Source organism: Ahaetulla prasina, chromosome 1 (assembly GCF_028640845.1).
Source record: "Ahaetulla prasina isolate Xishuangbanna chromosome 1, ASM2864084v1, whole genome shotgun sequence".
Taxonomy (NCBI): Eukaryota; Metazoa; Chordata; class Lepidosauria; order Squamata; family Colubridae; genus Ahaetulla; species Ahaetulla prasina.
Window position 1 is genome coordinate 141,430,575 of NC_080539.1, and position 21,449 is coordinate 141,452,023.

A 21,449-nucleotide genomic window follows, 5' to 3' on the forward strand; every position below is an offset into this window, starting at 1 on the left:
CTGGAAATGTGAAATTAAAAATAGAAATTGTGTAATGCCATGTAGAATAGAATAGAATAGAATATAATTTTATTGGCCAAGTGTGATTGGACACACAAGGAATTTGTCTTGGTGCATATGCTCTCAGTGTACATAAAAGAAAAGATACGTTCATCAAGGTACAATATTTACAACACAATTGATGATCAATATATCAATATAAATCATAAGAATTGCTTAGTAGCATGGCTCCAAGATGTGCAAACTATTGTTCGAAAGATTGCATATTACCTTGTATAAATGTTTTTGATGTTGTTATGGAAAAATCATTTCATATGTACAAGACATTTCTACAAATACAACTGCAGGTAGTCCTTGACTTACAATAATTCATTTAGTGACCATTTTAAATTATAGTGGCATTGAAAAAGTTACTTGTGACCAGTTTTCTCACTTACAGCTGTTGCAGCATCCCCATAGTTATTTGATCAAAATTTAGGCACTTGGCACTGGCATGTATTTATGACAGTTGCACTGTACCAGGTTCATGTGATCACCTTTTGTAACTTTCCCAGCTGGCTTCCAACAAGCAGTCAATTGAAGAAGCCAGATTCGCTTAACCACCACATGATTCGGTTAATAACTGCAGTGATTCACTTAATAACTGTGGCAAGAAAGGTCATAAAATGGGGCAAAACTCATTTGACAACTTGCTTAGCAGTGGGAAATTTGGGCTCAATTGTGGTTGTAGGTCAAGGACTATCTGTAATAGTTTTTAATTTGTTTCAGTTTAATTTCACCATTGCTGTTACAAATAATAGTTTAACAAGAAATTATTTTTTACTTTTCAGGGAGAGAAAGGAAACCAGGGTGAAAAAGGCATCCAGGTATGCTTCTTTTTCCTTTTTTATTAGTGATGATATAACTAGGAATAATGCTTGCTTGACGAAAAGAATGTAAGCTGTGAAATTTTGCATTACATGTGACTCTGCTTTATTGTTCAATCAGAGAAGCCGTAGATTGTTTTAGGTTTCGTTCTCTACCTGTGCTAGACAGAACAAACTACCATCCCAGGATCATAAACGTGATCTTGTAGAGTTAATTAAGCTGGTTGGCTTGTTGGGAGTATGTAGAAGATCCATTTGGTACAGACTGGCACCTTTGTTATTTAAGACACAATCTAAAGTTAATATGAAAAATTAGCATTGCGTTTTATTGAGGTTTTAAACACAAAGAAATATGAACAAGTTACATCAAAGCATGGCAGAGCTATGTCAACACCTCCCCCCACTGTTTTTTCAGTGAAATATATATATATATATTGAAAGTTATATATATATATTGAAAGTTCTATCTGATGTTACACTTGTGGAATCTTTTCCGATTTCTTTTTTTGACATTTCTTAAGCTACAGTATTTTTATATCTTTGGTTTAAATATTCTTTAAAATTAAGATCCAAATTAAATTTCTTATTGTTTTGCTTTAGGTTTATAAATCAGGTTTGCTGTATGTATTGTTTGAATAAATATAAATGTGAAATATAACAATAAATTGAAATTTGGACAACATAAATTACACAGTTGGAATGTAAACAATGATTCAATCTGTGAAGTCTACAGGTAATCCTCCTTAAAGCAGATATATTGAAATAAATGAATAGGTTTAGTTAGGATCCAACCTATATGTAGTTGTGTGGATATTCCATTTCACATCAGTAACCAATTTGGGTTTTTTTTTCTTAAGGGTCATAAGGGTGAAGGAGGCAAAACCGGTACTCCAGGCCATAAGGTAAGAAGGAGAGATTATCAAGTCCTTTCTGAATTCCACAATTTTTTACAGGGACATATTTGCTGGTAATGTATTTTTTCCATTCTTTTATCCTCAAACAAAGCTTGTCACAGATTGGTTTTGGCAATTCTCATAAGGCTCTGGTTAATTTCTAACAGCAGATACTAGAAATATTTTGAGTTGATGGACATATTAGGAATATGCCAGTAATCCTCGATTTACGACCACAATTGAGCCCAAAACTTATTTTGCTAAATGAGAAATTGATAAGTGAATTTCACCATATTTTACCACCTTTCTTGCCACTGTTGTTAAGTGAATCACTGCAGATGTTCAATTACTGACACGGTGTTAAGTGAATCTGGCTTCCCTATTGACTTTCCTTGTGAGAAAGTTATAAAAGGTAATCACATAGCCACGGGATAATGCAACTGTCATAAATATGAGCCAGTTGCCAAGTGTCCAAATTTTGATCATATGGCCATGGGGATGCTGCAACGGTCGTAAGTGTGAAAAAGGTCATAAGTCACTTTTTCCAGTGCCATTATAACTTTGAATGGTCACTAAATGAATTGTAACTTGAGGACTACCTGTGCTGACAGCGTGTACATAGATTCTCATAAATAACTGTCATGGTGTCATGATCAGTCACAACATGCCTGTTTTTATCACAAAACAACCTGATGTGCTCCTCTCCTGCAACACTTGGAACCCATTCCCTCCCTTAGGATGTTCAGTGCCAGAGACTCAGCTTTACTTTTGGGGCACCTGGGTGCATTTGCTTGCTGCCAAGTAAACAAAGTTTACCATTTTTATCTTTATTTTTAAAACAAAAAATGATGGTGGAGGCCTGCCCTTTTTTCATGGATCCCCAATGTTTCATTTTTAATTACATGATTTTGTTTAAAGGATGGTAAAGCAGAGAGCCTGACTGCACCAATGGACACATTTTCCACGGTAACTAAATTGGATTGAGGTGTCCAGTTTAGTTGGACTATAAATTGGACACCTCAGACCCATTTCTTTCTGACCTGGAGCATCTTTTGTGTGATTTCAGAGAGGAGGATTCAGTTAACAATTTCTTGCCTCTCACTTGCACCCACAAAGTGAGATTATTTTATTAGCTGAATTTTGGAGTTTTGGATCCAAGTCTATATATTTAGTTTTAAAAGACTATATTTTTCCCATCTTAATCTTGCAGAGTGATTTTTTCCTTGCTGGAAAAAATAATACTTCAAGCTATTAGATGTCAAGATGAAAAAGACAGTTTGCAACTGTAGTTGCTTGGAAACTTTGTGGTGTTTTTTTTTAAGTGTACATTTTAATGTAAGTAAATTTAACTTTATGTCAGTAGAAATAGTACATTTTCACAATAACTCATTATGCGTTCTACAATTTTGATTCCAAAAGGGATCTGTGGGATTAAAAGGAGATAAAGGAGAGGTACGTGCTGTTTTTTGTTTCATACTCATTTCTTTTCTGTTGTTCTGAGCATTTCAACTCCTAGTTTGAGCATGGATTTTATGTTGCATTATGTAAATTTATCATTTTGATTTTGCTTAGTATAATAGTAACTTAAACTTAGAGCTTAAATAAAGACTCAAATATCAGTTAGTCTCAAGCATTAGTTGTGTGGTGTGTTTAATTACTACAGTCTACCCTAGAATTCCCAAATAGAGCAACCGGTGAACAACATTCTTACTGGGAATTCTGGGAACTGTAATTGCAGCCTTTCAAGAAGGTTTCAATTCATTAGTCCCCTTAAGTTTGATCTTGACTCCTGATTAGCCTTTTGGACACATTCATGTAATTTTCTTGGCTCACAAGGAAGAGATTTACCTTTAACTTCTGGGATGCTTTTTCACTTCCCAATTTAGCCTACACCTTTGGTATTTCCTTGCAAGAACTAGCCAAGCCCTATTCTGCTTAACTGTCAGACTTAGAAAAGGCCACCTGCCCCCATTAATGATTCTCAAAAAGCAAGAAGAATGCTAAATAACTGATTTTCTTTAGTTTCAACTACTTTGCAAACTTATTTAACAAGCACATTTCTTTTCCTTTGATTTTATATGTCTTTTTGTAGAAAAGATTTGCTATTTTCTTTGTAGTTTTGATATCATTTTTCCCCATTTTTTAAAAAAATCTCTTTTTACATTCAACTTTTGTTATTGTACTTTGAGTCTTATTCTTTCTGGCAGAAGACAAGCGGAAGGAACATCTTATGAGAGAAATGATTTCAGTTTTTTTAAGGACCATTTCAGATCTGCAGATTTCTCTGTGGCTTTGGAATTATTTCATTTTGCAAGGAAGTTAAAATGGGACGTGCTACTAATCACCGTCACAATAGTAAAAGAAAACAGGTCTGCCCAAGTGTTTGTTCCTTTGTGGTTGAGGTGGATTTGGCTTTCTATTTAGAAAAAATATATAGTTCCTGACTGATTTTCCAGCATAGGCTTAACTGTATTTTGGAGCCATTGAAATTCATGAACTGAAGTGCATTCAAGGTCTGCATTAGATTGCACCTGCAGTGACCTCTAGTAAGAAGAAGCGCTGAGGCTTCAAAATGTTGACTCCTATGCTTGCATATCATTCAGTACATTTTCCCCCCAAATTCTGACCAAGTCTCCAACTCCCAAACATCGAGGAGAAAATAAATAGGGAAAGGCTGATTTAATAGTTATATCAGTTAACTATCCTGAAACAAAATAGTTTACTTTGCTTCTCTCTTTTTTATATTACCTATGACTCTGGAATGTCATATTTTTCAATTTTAATAACAATTTAAGTAACATTTCAGCTGTTTACCATGAAAGGGGGGGCAGAGAAAAGGATTATTCTTGCACTGGACTTTAACTTTTGGTGTAAAGCATTAGACAACCTATGCCCCATTAGATCATCATTTCAGAGATATTTCCTTACCTAAACAGAGAAGCAAAATGATCATGTATGGGCAAAAAAGTTGCATGGGAGCAACTTCTGAGTTTCTGCCAGCTTCCCCATTTAGTTTCCTTGCAGGAAACTGTCAAGGAGCATCAAACATCTTCCTTTCCTTTCCTTTCCTTTCCTTTCCTTTCCTTTCCTTTCCTTTCCTTTCCTTTCCTTTCCTTTCCTTTCCTTTCCTTTCCTTTCCTTTCCTTTCCTTTCCCTCCCTCCCTCCCTCCCTCCCTCCCTCCCTCCCTCCCTTCCATGCCAGCTTCTCCATTTGCTTGTGGGAAGCTTGCAAGGAGAAAATCAGTGGGGGAGCCAGCAAAAAACTGCAAGTCCAAGGCCAGCAGGAAGGAGGATCAGTTGGGGGACCTGAGGGGGTGATATGGACTGGGAAGGGTACACATGTGTTCCTTTCTTCCAAATCCTTCCTTCTCTTTCCAGAAGGCATGTAAGTGGCTGCTGCTGGGTGAGGGAGAGAGTAGTTGCAAGAATGGCTGGGAAACTGTCACAGAATATTCAAAGTGAGCATCGTGTGACCACAGCAGCAGCTTGGCAGAGCCAAAGCAGAAGCAGCCCAGCAGCACTAAGGCCTTCCCAAATTTCATTTCCTCCCAAGTCATGGGTCCCAGATTTTGTACAGAGTCTCTAAGTTAGGTCATTTGTGGTATCTTAGTTGAAGAATTGTTGCGCTATGCTGCACTGTTTCATCCAATTAAAGGTTACAGACATTAAGAGTTTTAATACTATATAGGTAAATATTAACATTAAGACCGTAGCAGTAAATAGCATGACTGACTCGTAACAGTATGTCGTGTTGTTCTTTATTTAAGAAATGGTGCCACACAATGCCTAGAATGTCAATATGCTGGTAGCAAACTCTGCTGTTGCTTAGTACTGCTTTTTTTGTGTGGATTTCAGATAGGTGAGAAAGGAAATCCCGGCTTCCATGGCATCCATGGTCAGAAGGGGGAACCAGGAGTGAATGGCTTGATGGGTTCTCCAGGACCACGGGGGATACAAGGAGAGAGGGGATTTCCAGGAATCCCTGGATCAGATGGAAAACCTGTGCGTATATCAGTTGATGGTTTGTTTGTTTTTTTAAAAAAACCAACTACTGTACATTTCATGGTACAATCAATGTGTGTAAACTTTCTAAAATATCTTTGTTCAATGCAGGGAAGAGGTTTCTCAGAAGAATTTATTCGGCAAGTTTGTGCAGATGTGCTGAGAAGTGAGTCCCCAGTCAACAGAACTGATTTTCAGTAGAGGCAGGAAAGGCAGTCTGTTTTGAGATCAAGGGCATTCTTGGAATTTTGGGAAGTGTCAAGGCAACCTGAAATTGGTTGCCTTTGGGCATGGCCATTCATAAGAACAACATAATCACATAATCAAATGGATGGTTTGTTCCACACTTTAAAAAACAAGGCATGCCCAAATAAAATTAACTACCGGCACTTCATTTAAAAAGGCCTCATCTCTAATATCAAATTTCTCTTTTCCTGTCTATAGGTATGCAGCCTTATGATACCCATTTACTTATGTCTGAATTGATGAATTATACTCCTAATTGGCGTACTTCTTTTTTAAAAAAATAATAACTGATTTAGTGATCTCCTATTTGTAAATGAATTGTTTTCCCACCTTTGGATAAATTTATTTATGGCTTACCAGTTCACAATCACCATAAACTTTTTTGTGCCTCACCACGTTAAAGCAAATATCTGAAAGAAAGGATGTCCCATCATGCTGGATCCTTAGGGCTGTTATTGAAGCATAGAACTTGTCTAGAGTGGCTGCTCCTTCTCCCAGTCCCCTGATATTTTCTGACTGGTTTCAGTGATGACTTTGCTGCTTCCCCACATTTCTTTTGTTTGCTACATTGGTGTGGATAAACATTGATGAAAATGTTTCATCTAGATCTTTTGAACTTCATGAAGTTCAAAAAATCTAGATGAAACATTTCTACCTATTGAAAGACATGCTAGTTGGAACTGAGCAGGAACTGTTGAGGATTCTTGTGATAGCACAGTTTTTGAGAGACAAATTGATGAGTCAGATTTCAGATATAGAAGTGCCTAAAGTGTTTCTTGCTCTCAGTTCATGGCTTAATAGCCCTAGTTTTTCAACATCGAGAAAAGGATTGTGGAAAATATATTTTGAAGTGAAATATGCTGTGCATAAAGCTTTCTTGCCAAAGTTGAGGAACTTAAAATTGTTTAGCTGATCTAGATCTAAATTTAACCCCCAAAGGTTGAGGTCAATAAATGTTATGCCTTGATAATGAGTTGTTTAAGTTTGATCTAAATATTTGTTGTCCGACTTCTTCTTAGCCCAGTTGCCTACTATACTTAGGGACAGAAGGTTTCAGCATTGCGATCATTGCCAATCTCATGATGCCATCTCTGGACCTCCTGGTCCACCAGGCCTGACTGGTCCACAAGGTCCTCGAGGTTTTCCTGGTTTGCCAGGAAATGATGGGGCTCCAGGTCTGGTAGGAGTTCCTGGGCATCCTGGATCTCGTGGCACAAAAGGTAATTGTATGCATTACAAACCCATTTCTGTTTCTAATCTGTTTTGAACAGGAATGGAATTTGAGCAACTTTCTCCAATTCTTTTTTTTTTATTTTTTTTTATTTGATTTTGTCACAACAGTATACACAATCATCAACATAAACAATAACTCATCATGAGAGAAAAATTATATATAAGTAAAAGTATGCAACAACTATGTTAATTTGATATAATGAAGGGAACAATAGGACAGGAACGGTAGGCACTTTTGTGCTCTTATGCACGCCCCTTATAATCCTCTTAGGAATGGGGTGAGGTCAATAGTAGACAGTTTTTGGTTGAAGATTTTGGGGTTTTGCTGTCCAGATGCTGTCCAGACTCGAACAATTAAACCACTACTCCATCCTGATATTTTATAAATGGATGAAGGCTGCCAAATTCCTCCTCACCAAAGTATTTGTCCTATGCACCTTCGTGTGTGAATATTTTTTAAAAAGAGAAATAGCTATGTTAATGATGTCCTAGCAAAGATAATTGCTTCTTCTGAGGCACAGAGCCTGCTGGTAGTTTTAGGCAAGGGGAAATCTTAAAAATACAAGGGATAAATGAAATTACTTACCATTATTTCCTTCTTCTGGATAGGAACTGATCCAGACTTGCATGCATCTGAAAGATTGATCCAAGTGACATTTATTACTATTTACAAAAGATTGTGCTAAAGGATCACAGCAGGTTACACGTATGCAAATGAATGTAAAAGCAAAGATTTGGTTGGGACTTGAAATATGGATAGTTGGTTGGGTGGGTGAATGGATGGATGGATGGATGGATAGATAGATAGCACTGATTAAGTTGTACCATAACTGAAATTTCAGTTTGAGGTTCCCTCCATTCTTTGAATCCCCAAAATAGATCCCTGGCTCATCAGTGACATGTGGTAGAGAAATGCTGGGCTAAAAAATAAGGTCACCAAACATAGCCCATCAGCACCATGCTGCCTGAAAGGGGGTATAAAATAAAATAATGAGAAAGGGTTGCCTTAGGACAGCAAACCTTTTGGGCTTGGTGTGTCAGAAATTCAGAAAACGCCTAATTTGACTCTGCTTGTATCTCTTTTCCCCTTCCCTGAACAAAAGAGAAACAGTTCTCTATCTCTCTCCCTTCCCTCCATCTAGGCCGCCCTGAATAGCCTCACTGGGTGGCAGCACTGAGGTTGGATCTGAAGTGAAGGCCTGGGCCTTGACTTCATCACCTGTTGGGTGCCACTGCTGCCACTCCAAAAGGCCTGGGCCTCACTTGCTGGTGCAATTGCCCCCACAGCTCAGCGCTCCCCGGGATCTGCCAAGTGCTGGTTTCCTTCAGGCGGCCTTCTCTTTCTATTGACGGGCCCTGCGGCCTACCTGAGGCTGCTCCTGCTCGCCTAAGGCCTTTGCTCTTGAAGTGTTTTCAGAGAATGCTCTTCTGTTGTACCCAAATTGGGTCCTAGCCTGGTGCCAAAGCCAATAAAGACACGAGGAATGGCATTTTCAGCTTCTTTTATTGGAGTACTCCAGCAAAAGGGTCCCAGCCTCAAAGGAGCCGAGACCTCAAACAATGCACATGCACAAATTTTATACCGTTGTGATTAAGGAAGTTAACGTCCTAAGAATCACACATTGGGTTCCTTGACACATGCTTCTTTTGATTGGATTTTTGTACTTTACCCTCCTTCTTCATATATCGCATGTTTATATTAATTAGCTTTCTTATCAAAAGTCCTTCTAACTTGCAACTGTTTTGTTGCTAAGCAGTAGTATCCCACCATTTTATTTATTTATTTATTATTTAAATTTTTATACCGCCCTTCTCCCGAAGGACTCAGGGCGGTTCACAGCCAATTAAAATACACAATGATACAATAAATACAATTAAAATACAGTTAAAAAACTTATTGAATTGGCCAAGATTAAAATTTAGAATAAAAACCCATTAAAAAACCCATAAATTTAAAACTAACCCAGTCCAGCGCAGATGAATAAGTGAGTTTTAAGCTCGCGACGAAAGGTTCGGAGGTCCGGAAGTTGACGGAGTCCTGGGGGGAGTTCGTTCCAGAGGGCGGAGCCCCACAGAGAAGGCCCTTCCTGGGCGCCGCCAGACGACACTGTCGCTACCGACGGCACCCTGAGGAGTCCCTCTGTGAGAGCGCACGGGTCGGTGAGAGGTATCCGTAGCAGCAGGCGGTCCGTAAATAGCCCGGCCCTATGCCATGGAGCGCTTTGAAGACGTTCACCAACACCTTGAAGCGCACCCGGAAGGCCACAGGTAGCCAGTGCAGCCTGCGCAGGATAGGTGTCACACGGGAGCCACGAGGGGCTCCCTCTATCACCCGCGCAGCTGCATTCTGGACTAACTGAAGCCTCCGGATGCCCCTCAAGGGGAGCCCCATGTAGAGAGCATTGCAGTAATCCAGACGAGACGTCACAAGGGCGTGAGTGACTGTGCACAAAGCATCCCGGTCTAGAAAGGGGCGCAACTGGCGCACCAGGCGAACCTGGTGGAAAGCTCTCCTGGAGACGGCCGTCAGGTGGTCCTCAAAAGACAGCCGTACATCCAGGAGAACGCCCAAGTTGCGCACCCTCTCCATCGGGGCCAATGACTCGCTCCCAACAGTCAGCCGTGGACTCAGCTGACTGTACCGGGATGCCGGCATCCACAGCCACTCCGTCTTGGAGGGATTGAGCTTGAGCCTGTTTCTCCCCATCCAGACCCGTACGGCTTCCAAGCACCGGGACAGCACTTCGATAGCTTCATTGGGGTGGCCCGGTGTGGAAAAGTACAGCTGGGTGTCATCAGCGTACAGCTGGTACCTCACACCGAAGCCACTGATGATCTCACCCAGCGGCTTCATATAGATGTTGAACAGAGGGGGCGAGAGAACCCCCCCCCGCGCCCCCCCACAAGTGAGGCGCCGGGGGGCCGACCTCTGCCCCCCCGCCAACACCGTCTGCGACCGGTCGGAGAGATAGGAGGAGAACCACCGATAAACGGTGCCTCCCACTCCCAATCCCTCCAACCGGCGCAGCAGGATACCATGGTCGATGGTATCGAAAGCCGCTGAGAGGTCTAATAGGACCAGGGCAGAGGAACAACCCCTATCCCTGGCCCTCCAGAGATCATCCACCAACGCGACCAAAGCCGTCTCAGTGCTGTAACCGGGCCGGAAGCCGGACTGGAACGGGTCTAGATAGACAGTTTCCTCCAGGTGCAAGGGAAACTGATATGCCACCATATTTCTACAACCTTCGCCGCGGGTTGGAGACCGGACGATAATTACCTAAAACAGCCGGGTCCAGGGAAGGCTTCTTGAGGAGGGGCCCCACCACCGCCTCTTTCAAGGCGGCCGGAAAGACTCCCTCCAACAAGGAAGCGCTCGTAATCCCCTGGAGCCAGCCTCGTGTCACCTCCTGAGTGGCCAGCACCAGCCAGGAGGGGCACGGGTCCAGTAAACACGTGGTGGCATTCAATCTACCCAGCAACCTGTCCATGTCCTCGGGAGCCACAGGGTCATATTCATCCCAGACAATATCACCAAGACCGCCTCAGCCGTCCCGTCCGAATCGCCACAATTCTGGTCCAGACCGTCTCGAAGCTGAACGATTTTATCGTATAGATAACCGTTAAACTCCTCAGCACGTCCCTGCAACGGGTCATCCCGCTCCCCCCCGTGGAGGAGGGAGCGGGGCACCCGAAACAGGGCAGCTGGGCGGTTATCTGCCGACGCAATGAGGGAGGAGGCGTAGCAACGCCTCGCTTCCCTCAGTGCCACTAGGTAGGTCCTAGTATAGGATCTAACTAGTGCCCGATCAGCCTCTGAACGGCTGGACCTCCAAGAACTCTCTAGGCGTCTTCTCCGGCGTTTCATCCCCCTCAGCTCCTCGGAGAACCAAGGAGCCGGTTGGGATCTACGCCGGGTCAGAGGCCGCAAAGGCACGGTCTAGAGCCCCAGCCGCAGCCCGCTCCCAGGCTGCGGCTAGTTCCTCTGCCGTGCCGTGAGACATGCTAGTTGGAACTGAGCAGGAACTGTTGAGGATTCTTGTGATAGCACAGTTTTTGAGAGACAAATTGATGGGTCAGATTTCAGATATAGAAGTGACTAAAGTGTTTCTTGCTCTCAGTTCATGGCTTAATAGCTCTAGTTTTTCAACATCGAGAAAAGGATTGTGGAAAATATATTTTGAAGTGAAATGTGCTGTGCATAAAGCTTTCTTGCCAAAGTTGAGGAACTTAAAATTGTTTAGCTGATCTAGATCTAAATTTAACCCCCAAAGGTTGAGGTCAATAGATGTTATGCCTTGATAATGAGTTGTTTAAGTTTGATCTAAATATTTGTTGTCCGACTTCTTCTTAGCCCAGTTGCCTACTATACTTAGGGACAGAAGGTTTCAGCATTGCGATCATTGCCAATCTCATGATGCCATCTCTGGACCTCCTGGTCCACCAGGCCTGACTGGTCCACAAGGTCCTCGAGGTTTTCCTGGTTTGCCAGGAAATGATGGGGCTCCAGGTCTGGCAGGAGTTCCTGGGCATCCTGGATCTCGTGGCACAAAAGGTAATTGTATGCATTACAAACCCATTTCTGTTTCTAATCTGTTTTGAACAAGAATGGAATTTGAGCAACTTTCTCCAATTCTTTTTTTTTATTTGATTTTTTATTTGATTTTGTCACAACAGTATACACAATCATCAACATAAACAATAACTCATCATGAGAGAAAAATTATATATAAGTAAAAGTATGCAACAACTATGTTAATTTGATATAATGAAGGGAACAATAGGACAGGAACGGTAGGCACTTTTGTGCTCTTATGCACGCCCCTTATAATCCTCTTAGGAATGGGGTGAGGTCAATAGTAGACAGTTTTTGGTTGAAGATTTTGGGGTTTTGCTGTCCAGATGCTGTCCAGACTCGAACAATTAAACCACTACTCCATCCTGATATTTTATAAATGGATGAAGGCTGCCAAATTCCTCCTCACCAAAGTATTTGTCCTATGCACCTTCATGTGTGAATATTTTTTAAAAAGAGAAATAGCTATGTTAATGATGTCCTAGCAAAGATAATTGCTTCTTCTGAGGCACAGAGCCTGCTGGTAGTTTTAGGCAAGGGGAAATCTTAAAAATACAAGGGATAAATGAAATTACTTACCATTATTTCCTTCTTCTGGATAGGAACTGATCCAGACTTGCATGCATCTGAAAGATTGATCCAAGTGACATTTATTACTATTTACAAAAGATTGTGCTAAAGGATCACAGCAGGTTACACGTATGCAAATGAGTGTAAAAGCAAAGATTTGGTTGGGACTTGAAATATGGATAGTTGGTTGGGTGGGTGGGTGGATGGATGGATAGATAGATAGCACTGATTAAGTTGTACCATAACTGAAATTTCACTTTGAGGTTCCATCCATTCTTTGAATCCCCAAAATAGATCCCTGGCTCATCAGTGACATGTGGTAGAGAAATGTGGGCTAAAAAATAAGGTCACCAAACATAGCCCATCAGCACCATGCTGCCTGAAAGGGGGTATAAAATAAAATAATGAGAAAGGGTTGCCTTAGGACAGCAAACCTTTTGGGCTTGGTGTGTCAGAAATTCAGAAAACGCCTAATTTGACTCTGCTTGTATCTCTTTTCCCCTTCCCTGAACAAAAGCGAAACAGTTCTCTATCTCTCTCCCTTCCCTCCATCTAGGCCGCCCTGAATAGCCTCACTGGGCAGCAGCACTGAGGTTGGATCTGAAGTGAAGGCCTGGGCCTTGACTTCAGCACCTGTTGGGTGCCACTGCTGCCACTCCAAAAGGCCTGGACCTCACTTGCTGGTGCAATTGCCCCCACAGCTCAGCGCTCCCCGGGATCTGCCAAGTGCTGGTTTCCTTCAGGCGGCCTTCTCTTTCTATTGACGGGCCCTGCGGCCTACCTGAGGCTGCTCCTGCTCGCCTAAGGCCTTTGCTCTTGAAGTGTTTTCAGAGAATGCTCTTCTGTTGTACCCAAATTGGGTCCTAGCCTGGTGCCAAAGCCAATAAAGACACGAGGAATGGCATTTGCAGCTTCTTTTATTGGAGTACTCCAGCAAAAGGGTCCCAGCCTCAAAGGAGCCGAGACCTCAAACAATGCACAAATTTTATACCGTTGTGATTAAGGAAGTTAACGTCCTAAGAATCACACATTGGGTTCCTTGACACATGCTTCTTTTGATTGGATTTTTCTACTTTACCCTCCTTCTTCATACATCGCATGTTTATTTAATTAGCTTTCTTATCAAAAGAGGTGTGTCTTTTAATATTATAATAAGTTAGAGGTTATGAGAGTTTATATATTACATACCTTAGCTTCTAGAGTGTCCTTCTAACTTGCAACTGTTTTGTTGCTAGGCAGTGGTATCCCACCATTTGTTGTACCCATCGCAACTGCAACAGCAATTCCTTTAACAAATTTTCCTAATTCCAACCTGAGACTATCACTTCTTCCACAGCCTCTGCAGCCTCAGAAAGCCTCTCAAAGGCACACCCTGTCCTCACACAATTTTTAGAAGGCCTGGAGGCTGCGCAAAAGCACACGCCATTCTTTTTTTTTTAATAAAAGTTTTTTATTTTTTTTAAACAAACAAACATACAAACAAACAATACATCCTTAATCATTCAGTGTTTCATCTGAGTGCATATTTTGTGTCTTCCAGTCCCTCCTCCATCATTTTTGTATTTCTATCATACCTTTATATTTTCATTTGGATTGTTAACTTCATTCTTCCCAAATTTCTTATGTTTATATTAATTCATCAATTATCTATCTATCTATCTATCTATCTATCTATCTATCTATCTATCTATCTATCTATCTATCTATCTATCTATCTATCTATCTATCTATCTTCTCTAACCATTGATATAATTGCCCCCATAGTTTAAAATACTCCAATTTTTCCTTTTCTTTAATTACCAGTGTTAATCTATTCATTTCTGCACATTCCAATTTTTTCTTAATTACTTCTCCCTCTAAAGGGATTTTCTCTGCTTTCCAAGCACACACCATTCTTGTGTGGTCTCCACAGCCTCCAAAAATCTTGTGCGAATGAGTGCGCTTTTGAGAATCATTGTCAGGTTTTGGTGAATGCTGGTGTGTCACTCAAACCTCATGGGTGGTCGTAGGATATGCAAAAATAACAAATGCAAGATTTTATTTAGCAGGGAGGATGCAGAAGAAGTAATTAGAAAAAAAAAAATCAAGGAAAGTTCTTCACTAAGTAAGGAGAGAGAAAAGGATCCAAGAATTAAGATTCTCTATTGATAAAACCTGCCAAAATTTTGAGCTTTTTTGATAAAAAAAAGAAAAGAAATGCTTTTTTGAAGTATTTTGACAATAGTTTGATGGTACTGTCATTTTATTGGGTTAGGAATATTTATTGTTGATGATTTTAATATTTTTAATGCTGTAAGCCCCTCAGTGTCAAAGCAAGATGGGTGGCCAATAAATTTAATAAATAAGTAAATAAAATAAATAAATAGGCCACAGCCCTTGTCACATGGGACTTGGTCAGTCCTGAAGCAATTGCTCTTATATGCTTTTCTTGATTATTGATTCAGGATATCTTTCTTCCCTCAAAATCCCCCTAGGAGCCTCCCACTATCTAAATAATTCACAGACCTGAAGGGCTCACTTCAGACTCAATGGAGTTGTCTTTTGCCTTCATTAGGGAGTTTTCTCTGTGATACCCACATCTATAAGCCTGTGCTTTTAAAATTGTTTTCATATTGTTGCTAAATGATACGTTGCTAAACGATCCAATCGTACATACTTAATTGTTTGACTAACATTATGACAAGTTCATAACGGTAGTTTTCTAAGGCAAAATGTAGGCCTGGGGATCGGGTTGTTTCACAAACTCCCCCTTTAAAAAGTGGGTTCTTTGCCTGCTTAAAGAAATGGAGTGGACATTTGTGCGCTTTAAACTGGGAGACTGGGAAAATTGCCACTTTTCCTTGAGGGTTGTCCTGAGCCAAGAGAGAGCAATTATGTGGAAAATGTCTGTCATAAATACAAGGCTAACGCACAAGAAAAACTGCTTGCAATCTGCACAAAGCTTTTTGAACTCCAGTTGTAATAGTTAGCAGCAAAAAAACCACACCCCAAGCTCTGCAGTAATAAGCAGCAAACCAAAATAATAACACATCAGCAATTAATTACTAAAACAGTGTTCTCGGGTTATTGCCATTTTATTTACAACTATATACAGGTAGTCCTCAACTTATGGCTATTTGTTTAGAGACTGTTCAAAGCTATATTAGTTCCCAAAAGTGCAACATTTGATACAAGAATGGGAGTTGCGGTATTTGCATGGTGACATCATTGTATACCTTTAGTTGCTTGCCTCTTCATAGCAGACAACTAGGGCAATAAAAGAAAATCTATTTAATAGGGAAGATAAAAAGTGTCAAATGTGTTTTCTGAGTATCTTAAAGGACTGATACTCATTCTCATTCCTTATTTAACCAACATTACTATAAGCTGCTACCCATTGACAGTAGTTAAAGTATATCAACAATTATGCTCACAATTTATGCGAAAGAGACGGATTATAATTGTGTTAGACTTTAAAAATTTAATGTATGAATGTTAGTTTTTTGAACTATACCTTGTGTTTGCTCCGGGAAGTCTGGGGGGAGGGGGTTTTTTGAGGGAGGGGGGAGGGAGGGGATGGGGGGGAGAAAAATTTATTTCTTTTTGTAAAACTTTTCAAATAAATAAAAAAAAACAATTATGCTCACAATAATAATAACAACAACAATGCTCGCAATAAAATACCTTATGCCACAAGACTCCAAATTTTGGGCTTAGACAACTCAGAACTACGCCAATTTCAGTCTGACCTAAGCATAGTACATAAAATTATCTATCACAATGTCCTACCTGTCAATGATTACTTCAGCTTCAACCACAACAATACATGAGCAAACTCAAACATGAGTTTGATACAAACTCAAGGTAAATCGCTCCAAACTCGATTGCAGAAAATATGACTTCAGTAACAGAGTGGTCAATGCCTGGATTACACTACCTGACTCTGTAGTTTCTTCCCCAAACCCCAAAACTTTAAACTTAAACTGTCTACTGTTGACCTCACCCCATTCCTAAGAGGTCTGTAAGGGGCGTGCATAAGTGCACCCGTATGCCTACAGTCCCTGTCCTAATATTCATTTTTACTTACTCTTTTCATATATCCAAATTCTGTTTATACTTTTACCTGTTGTCTTATATATGATTGACAAAATAAATAAATTAAATAAATTAAAGCAGAGCTATCAGACTGTTGCCATTTTATTTACCACTGTATATGGGTAGTCCTCAACTTACAACCACAATTGATCCCAAAATTTCTGTTGCTGAAACATTTGTTAATTTTGCCTCATTTTATGACCTTTCTTGCCACAGTTAAGTGAATCACTGCAATTGTTAAGGTAGTAATACATTTGTTTAAGTGAATTTGGCTTCCTCATTGACTTTGCTTGTCAGAAGATCACAAAATGACCTCAGAACACTGCAACCATGCTAAGTTTCTGAATTCGGATCATGTGATCATGGAGTTGCTTCAACGGTCATGTGAAAAACGATCATGTCACTTTTTTTAGTGCCCTTGTAACTTTGAATGATCACTAAATGAATTGTTATAAGGTATGCTACCTACCTGCATAGGTAGTCCTTGACTTATGAGCATCTGTTCAAAGTTACAACTGGACTGAAAAAGTGACCAGTCCTTGCACTTACAACTGTTGCAGCATCTTTACATGTGATCAACATTGGGGCAGTTGGTAATCAGTATGTATTTAAGATATTTGGAGCATCCTGCAGTCACATGACCACTATTTTCCATTTTCCCAGTCAGCTTCTGACAAGCAAAGCTAATGAAGAAAGCTGGATGTGCACAATGACCACCTGATTCACTTAATGATCTTAGTGTTTCATTTAACAACCACAGTGCGAAAGAGAATCTGTAGAATCTGGCATAACTCTCTTAACAACCACCTCAGTGACTGAAATTCTGGTTCCAGTTGTGGTCATAAGTGAAGGACTACTTGTATCATTGCAAAAGTTAATCTCCATCTTCCAATTTTAGCCACATGGATCAAAGGCTTGTGTAGTAACTCTTCTTGTCTTTCTTCTGTTCATTTCTAGTACAGGGTTTATTTGTGGTACGTGGATTTTCGTCCTATAGCCATGAACTATCAGATTCTTTGGAACAAACCTTTAATTCATCTATGTCAGGGGTGTCAAACTTGTGTTGTCATGGTGGTGTCATGTGATGTATCGGGACTCCCCCCCCCTTTGATAAACTGGGTGGGGCCGGAGCCAGCATGTGATGCATCTGGCCCATGGGCCATGAGTTTGACACCACTAATCTATGTAGTCAATTAAATGATGTTCAGAGTTACTGAGGCTGTTTCTTCTAAGGCTGCAGATGAATGATTAAATATCCATTATAAAAATACAAAATTATGTGCTCCATCTGCTAACTTCCAGTAGGAGGTAGAGCCAGGACACTGTATGGTAACCTACTGTAGAAATATATCTTAATATACACTGTTTGAGAATAAATGATCTCCCATACTTCCTATCTTGTAGGACTACCAGGAAAAAACGGAGCTAAAGGAAACCAAGGTATTGGAGTCCCCGGGATTCAAGGCCCTCAGGGACTTCCAGGTATTGTTTAGGAAGCGAGACATTTCTGTTGGTTTTTCTAGTGAATATAACCATTAATTTACTTCTGCATACAGGTAGTCCTCACGTTACAATCTTTTATTACGTGAACATTCAAAGTTATAGCAGCAGTGAAAAAATGGTACTTATGCCTGGTCCCCAAAGTTATTATTATTATTGCAATGTTCACATGAATTGGTTTGGACAAAATTCAGCAGCACTTTTTCATATGGCTGTTGACAAAAACAGGATTGCCAACATGATTGCCAATGTCTGATGATGGATGATGGCATAAGAAGAAGAATGGTTACATGATCAAAATCCAGGCACTTTGCATCCATCTGTACTTATGACCACAGAGCACAAATCCTTCCACCTGTCTATTTCAACACACACATACACATATCTCTGCTCTTTTGGTTGCTCTGCACAGTGGCACTCTTTAGTGGTAGACACCTGGGGGCTTCAGTAATCTTAAACTGTAAGCCAGAGCCCCTGCTGAAGAGTGCTGCCTCAGGCCACATACTTCAGCCCACTACCCCAGAGCCCCAGCAAAGAGCCCCACCTGCCTCCACCCTGTTTTCCGCAGGCTCTGCTATGTCCAGCTGACCTTAACTGTCTTCCGCTGCTTCTGAGCCATGCCCAGTCTGGCTCCACCAGGCCTTCTTCTCAAAGCCTTTTGTGCCATTCTCCAAATATCCACGGCATTGTTGTGATGCTTTGGAAGGACTCAGCAGTTTTCCAAAGGCTTTCTGAAGTATTGTGAGAATGGGATGCTCCATTTGGAGAATGGTGGGTGCACTAGTCTCCCAATGTCTCAGAAGGCCTCAGCAACTTTTTAAAGGCTTTCTGAAGCATTGCGATGATAGGGTGCACCATCTGGAGAATGGTGATTGGGGAGCTCAAGAGGAAGTGGAGGAAGTAGTCCGTTACCTTACTGAGGCTCAGAGCTGGGAGAGACCAAGCTGAGAATGGCTTGGGCCAGTCTGAGTCCTCACCTGATGATGTTAATAATAGCAACAGGGAGCTCTGGGGTTGCCGTCACTAAGTGATAAGGTCATGTGATGTTTGATCTAATAATCGCATTGCTTAGTGATGAACAGTTACCATCATAACTTCAGGACTACCTGAAGCTTAATTTGATTGAATGGCATTTTCTGTAGCAGTTGCCATTGGGATCAGGGTTTGAAGTTATTTTATTCAGGGAAGGCAATTATATTTTTTAGATTGAAAGACTGAAAAGAACAAAATTAGGACATGATCCCATGGAATCTGATGGCTGAGGAAGGTTATTGTAATGGTATAGTTGTAAGAACGATTGTCCTCATAACTTGTCTTTTTGCTCTGAAGCTGTAGAGCAGGGCTAAGCAGTAGGCGGTAAGTTATCTAGGTGGGATAATTCAGGCTACTGATCTTTACCCAACTACAATATTATATGGGTGCTAACCATTCTTCACTATACATTCCATATTTTGTCTAGGTCCTGAAGGCCCACCTGGGATAGGTAAAGAAGGACGTCCTGGACAACGTGGAGAGCCTGGGAAAGATGGAGAACGTGGAAATCCTGGAATCCCAGGGCAAATTGGACAGCCTGGAATTTGTGACCCATCTCTGTGCTTCAGTGCAATTGTAGGAAGAGACCCATTTAGAAAGGGACCAAATTATTAATCTGAGGTGACAAATTAGCCTTGGTGCTTGCCTTGATGATCTTTCAAGACTCAGGAAGAAAATTGGCAATAATTTCAATTCCTAGGAACTAAAGTACCTCTTAGGGTGTATAAAAATATGGTAAAAAATTACCATATTCAGCATATGGGATTTAGGGGCTCTGATCCAGTTGAATTTAGTTATCACATAAAATAGCGACAGCAGTTTCTTCTCCTTACCTTAAATCAGGACTGCTTGTCAAATATGGCTCACTCTCTGTATTCCAGTTCTTTTCTCCAATGAGTTTGGTTTGATAATTATGTTTGCCCAGCAGCACATGGGCTGGATTGGGCTCTCTGCACTTGGTAATCGAGTGTAAATCACTGTGAAGATTTTTCTATTCAGCCGGCATATACACATCTTAATTTTAACGGAACATTGCTGGTTATTATTTCACATGTTGATGAATACCCCCAGTTTCTGTGGTTTTCATATTGAGAAAGACACAAACTCTCTGTTTCTCAATGTTTAATTTATCATTGAGCAATTTGATGCAATGTATTTTTAGCTATGCTGACCTTAATGAACTTATGCAAAATATTCAATTATATGCTTCTATCCACAAGAAAAACATCTCTGGAAGCTTCTGAAATAGACTAAAATGTGCATTTAAAATGCTAGTTTTTAAGTATAGTCTGGCAAAGGTTTTCTGTTGTTGAAAAGCAAATCCTCACAGAGTAATGCATAACCTTATTTAATCTGTTCATCCTGATTACAGAACGTGAGGTTACCATTTTTTTCTTATAGAATTACAAATGTCAAACCAAAAGTTTACAAGAGACCTCTGATGCTTCTTCATAATTACAGTCTCTGCGATGCTGCTTTTTTTCAGTGTTCATTTTGTAAAATAAGATGCATTCAAGAAATGTGCTGGCATCATAATCAACTCAGTTGTACAGTTTCCATCAGAATCTGAATTGGTGTTAAATATTAGTGCGAAGATTTCATGTAAACTGCATTTACACAAAGCGTAAACTGCATTTAACTAGCTACAGTTGCTGGTTTTTCTGTCGTCATTTGTAATATGCTTGACATTCAAGGTTAAATAAATTTTTGTTGAGTTTCTGGTAACAAAAGTGATTTTATTGGGTCTTATTTCCATTTCATAGAATTGGGGAGGTGGGAGTGATATAGAGAATGCAATCCAACCCTTGCTCATTGTTAGATCTATTAGATTATGATGACAATCCAATCACTGTTCTGAAGATCTCCAAGGAAGCAGAACATACCACTTCACGTGGCAACCTCTTCCACTGACTGACAGCTTGTACTTTCAGACTGCTCTTTTTGGTTTTAACGCATCGATTCTGATTTATCTTCTGGGGCAATAGAAAATAAGCCCACTTCTTCTATGCAACAACTCCCCAGTTATTTGTAACCTACTATCTTATCTCTCCACAGTAGTCTTTTCTGTCTGCTAAACATACCCATATGCTTTCATTGTTCTTCACAGGGTTTCCTGATCCCTTCTCATTTTGGTAGCTTGCTTCAATCTGGCACTCTCCTTTTTTTAATTGGTGTTGGATATAGTATTTCAAATTGAGGTCTCACCAGGGCAGAGTAGACTCAATTAATTATTTCGTGTTATGGGCTCTATGCACCTGTTAGGCACATGAAGATAGCATTTGCCTTCTTAGCAGCTGCATCATGCTCCATGTTTAATTTCATGCCAACGAGAGTATGAAGATCCTTCTCACATGTACTAATGCCAGTCCAAGTCTGTCCAATACTTCATTTGTGGCTTACTTTTTTCTAACCCAGATACGGAGCAAAACATTTCTTTTTGTAAAATTCAATTCTACA

The 21,449-nt window shown here is 40.4% G+C and overlaps 1 protein-coding gene across 1 annotated transcript in view; it reads left to right on the top strand.

Moving 5' to 3' along the window:
- COL21A1 (collagen type XXI alpha 1 chain) overlaps positions 1 to 20,707 on the top strand; it is a 116,438-nt gene extending 95,731 nt beyond the window's left edge. The window contains exons 23-30 of the mRNA XM_058176888.1: positions 831 to 866; positions 1,724 to 1,768; positions 3,179 to 3,211; positions 5,615 to 5,761; positions 5,873 to 5,927; positions 7,027 to 7,227; positions 17,865 to 17,942; positions 19,420 to 20,707. Of these exons, the coding sequence (XP_058032871.1) occupies positions 831 to 866; positions 1,724 to 1,768; positions 3,179 to 3,211; positions 5,615 to 5,761; positions 5,873 to 5,927; positions 7,027 to 7,227; positions 17,865 to 17,942; positions 19,420 to 19,607 (783 nt within the window). The 3' untranslated portion in view covers positions 19,608 to 20,707. The remainder of the gene's footprint in view (positions 1 to 830; positions 867 to 1,723; positions 1,769 to 3,178; positions 3,212 to 5,614; positions 5,762 to 5,872; positions 5,928 to 7,026; positions 7,228 to 17,864; positions 17,943 to 19,419) is intronic.
- The last annotated feature ends 742 nt before the right edge of the window (positions 20,708 to 21,449 follow it).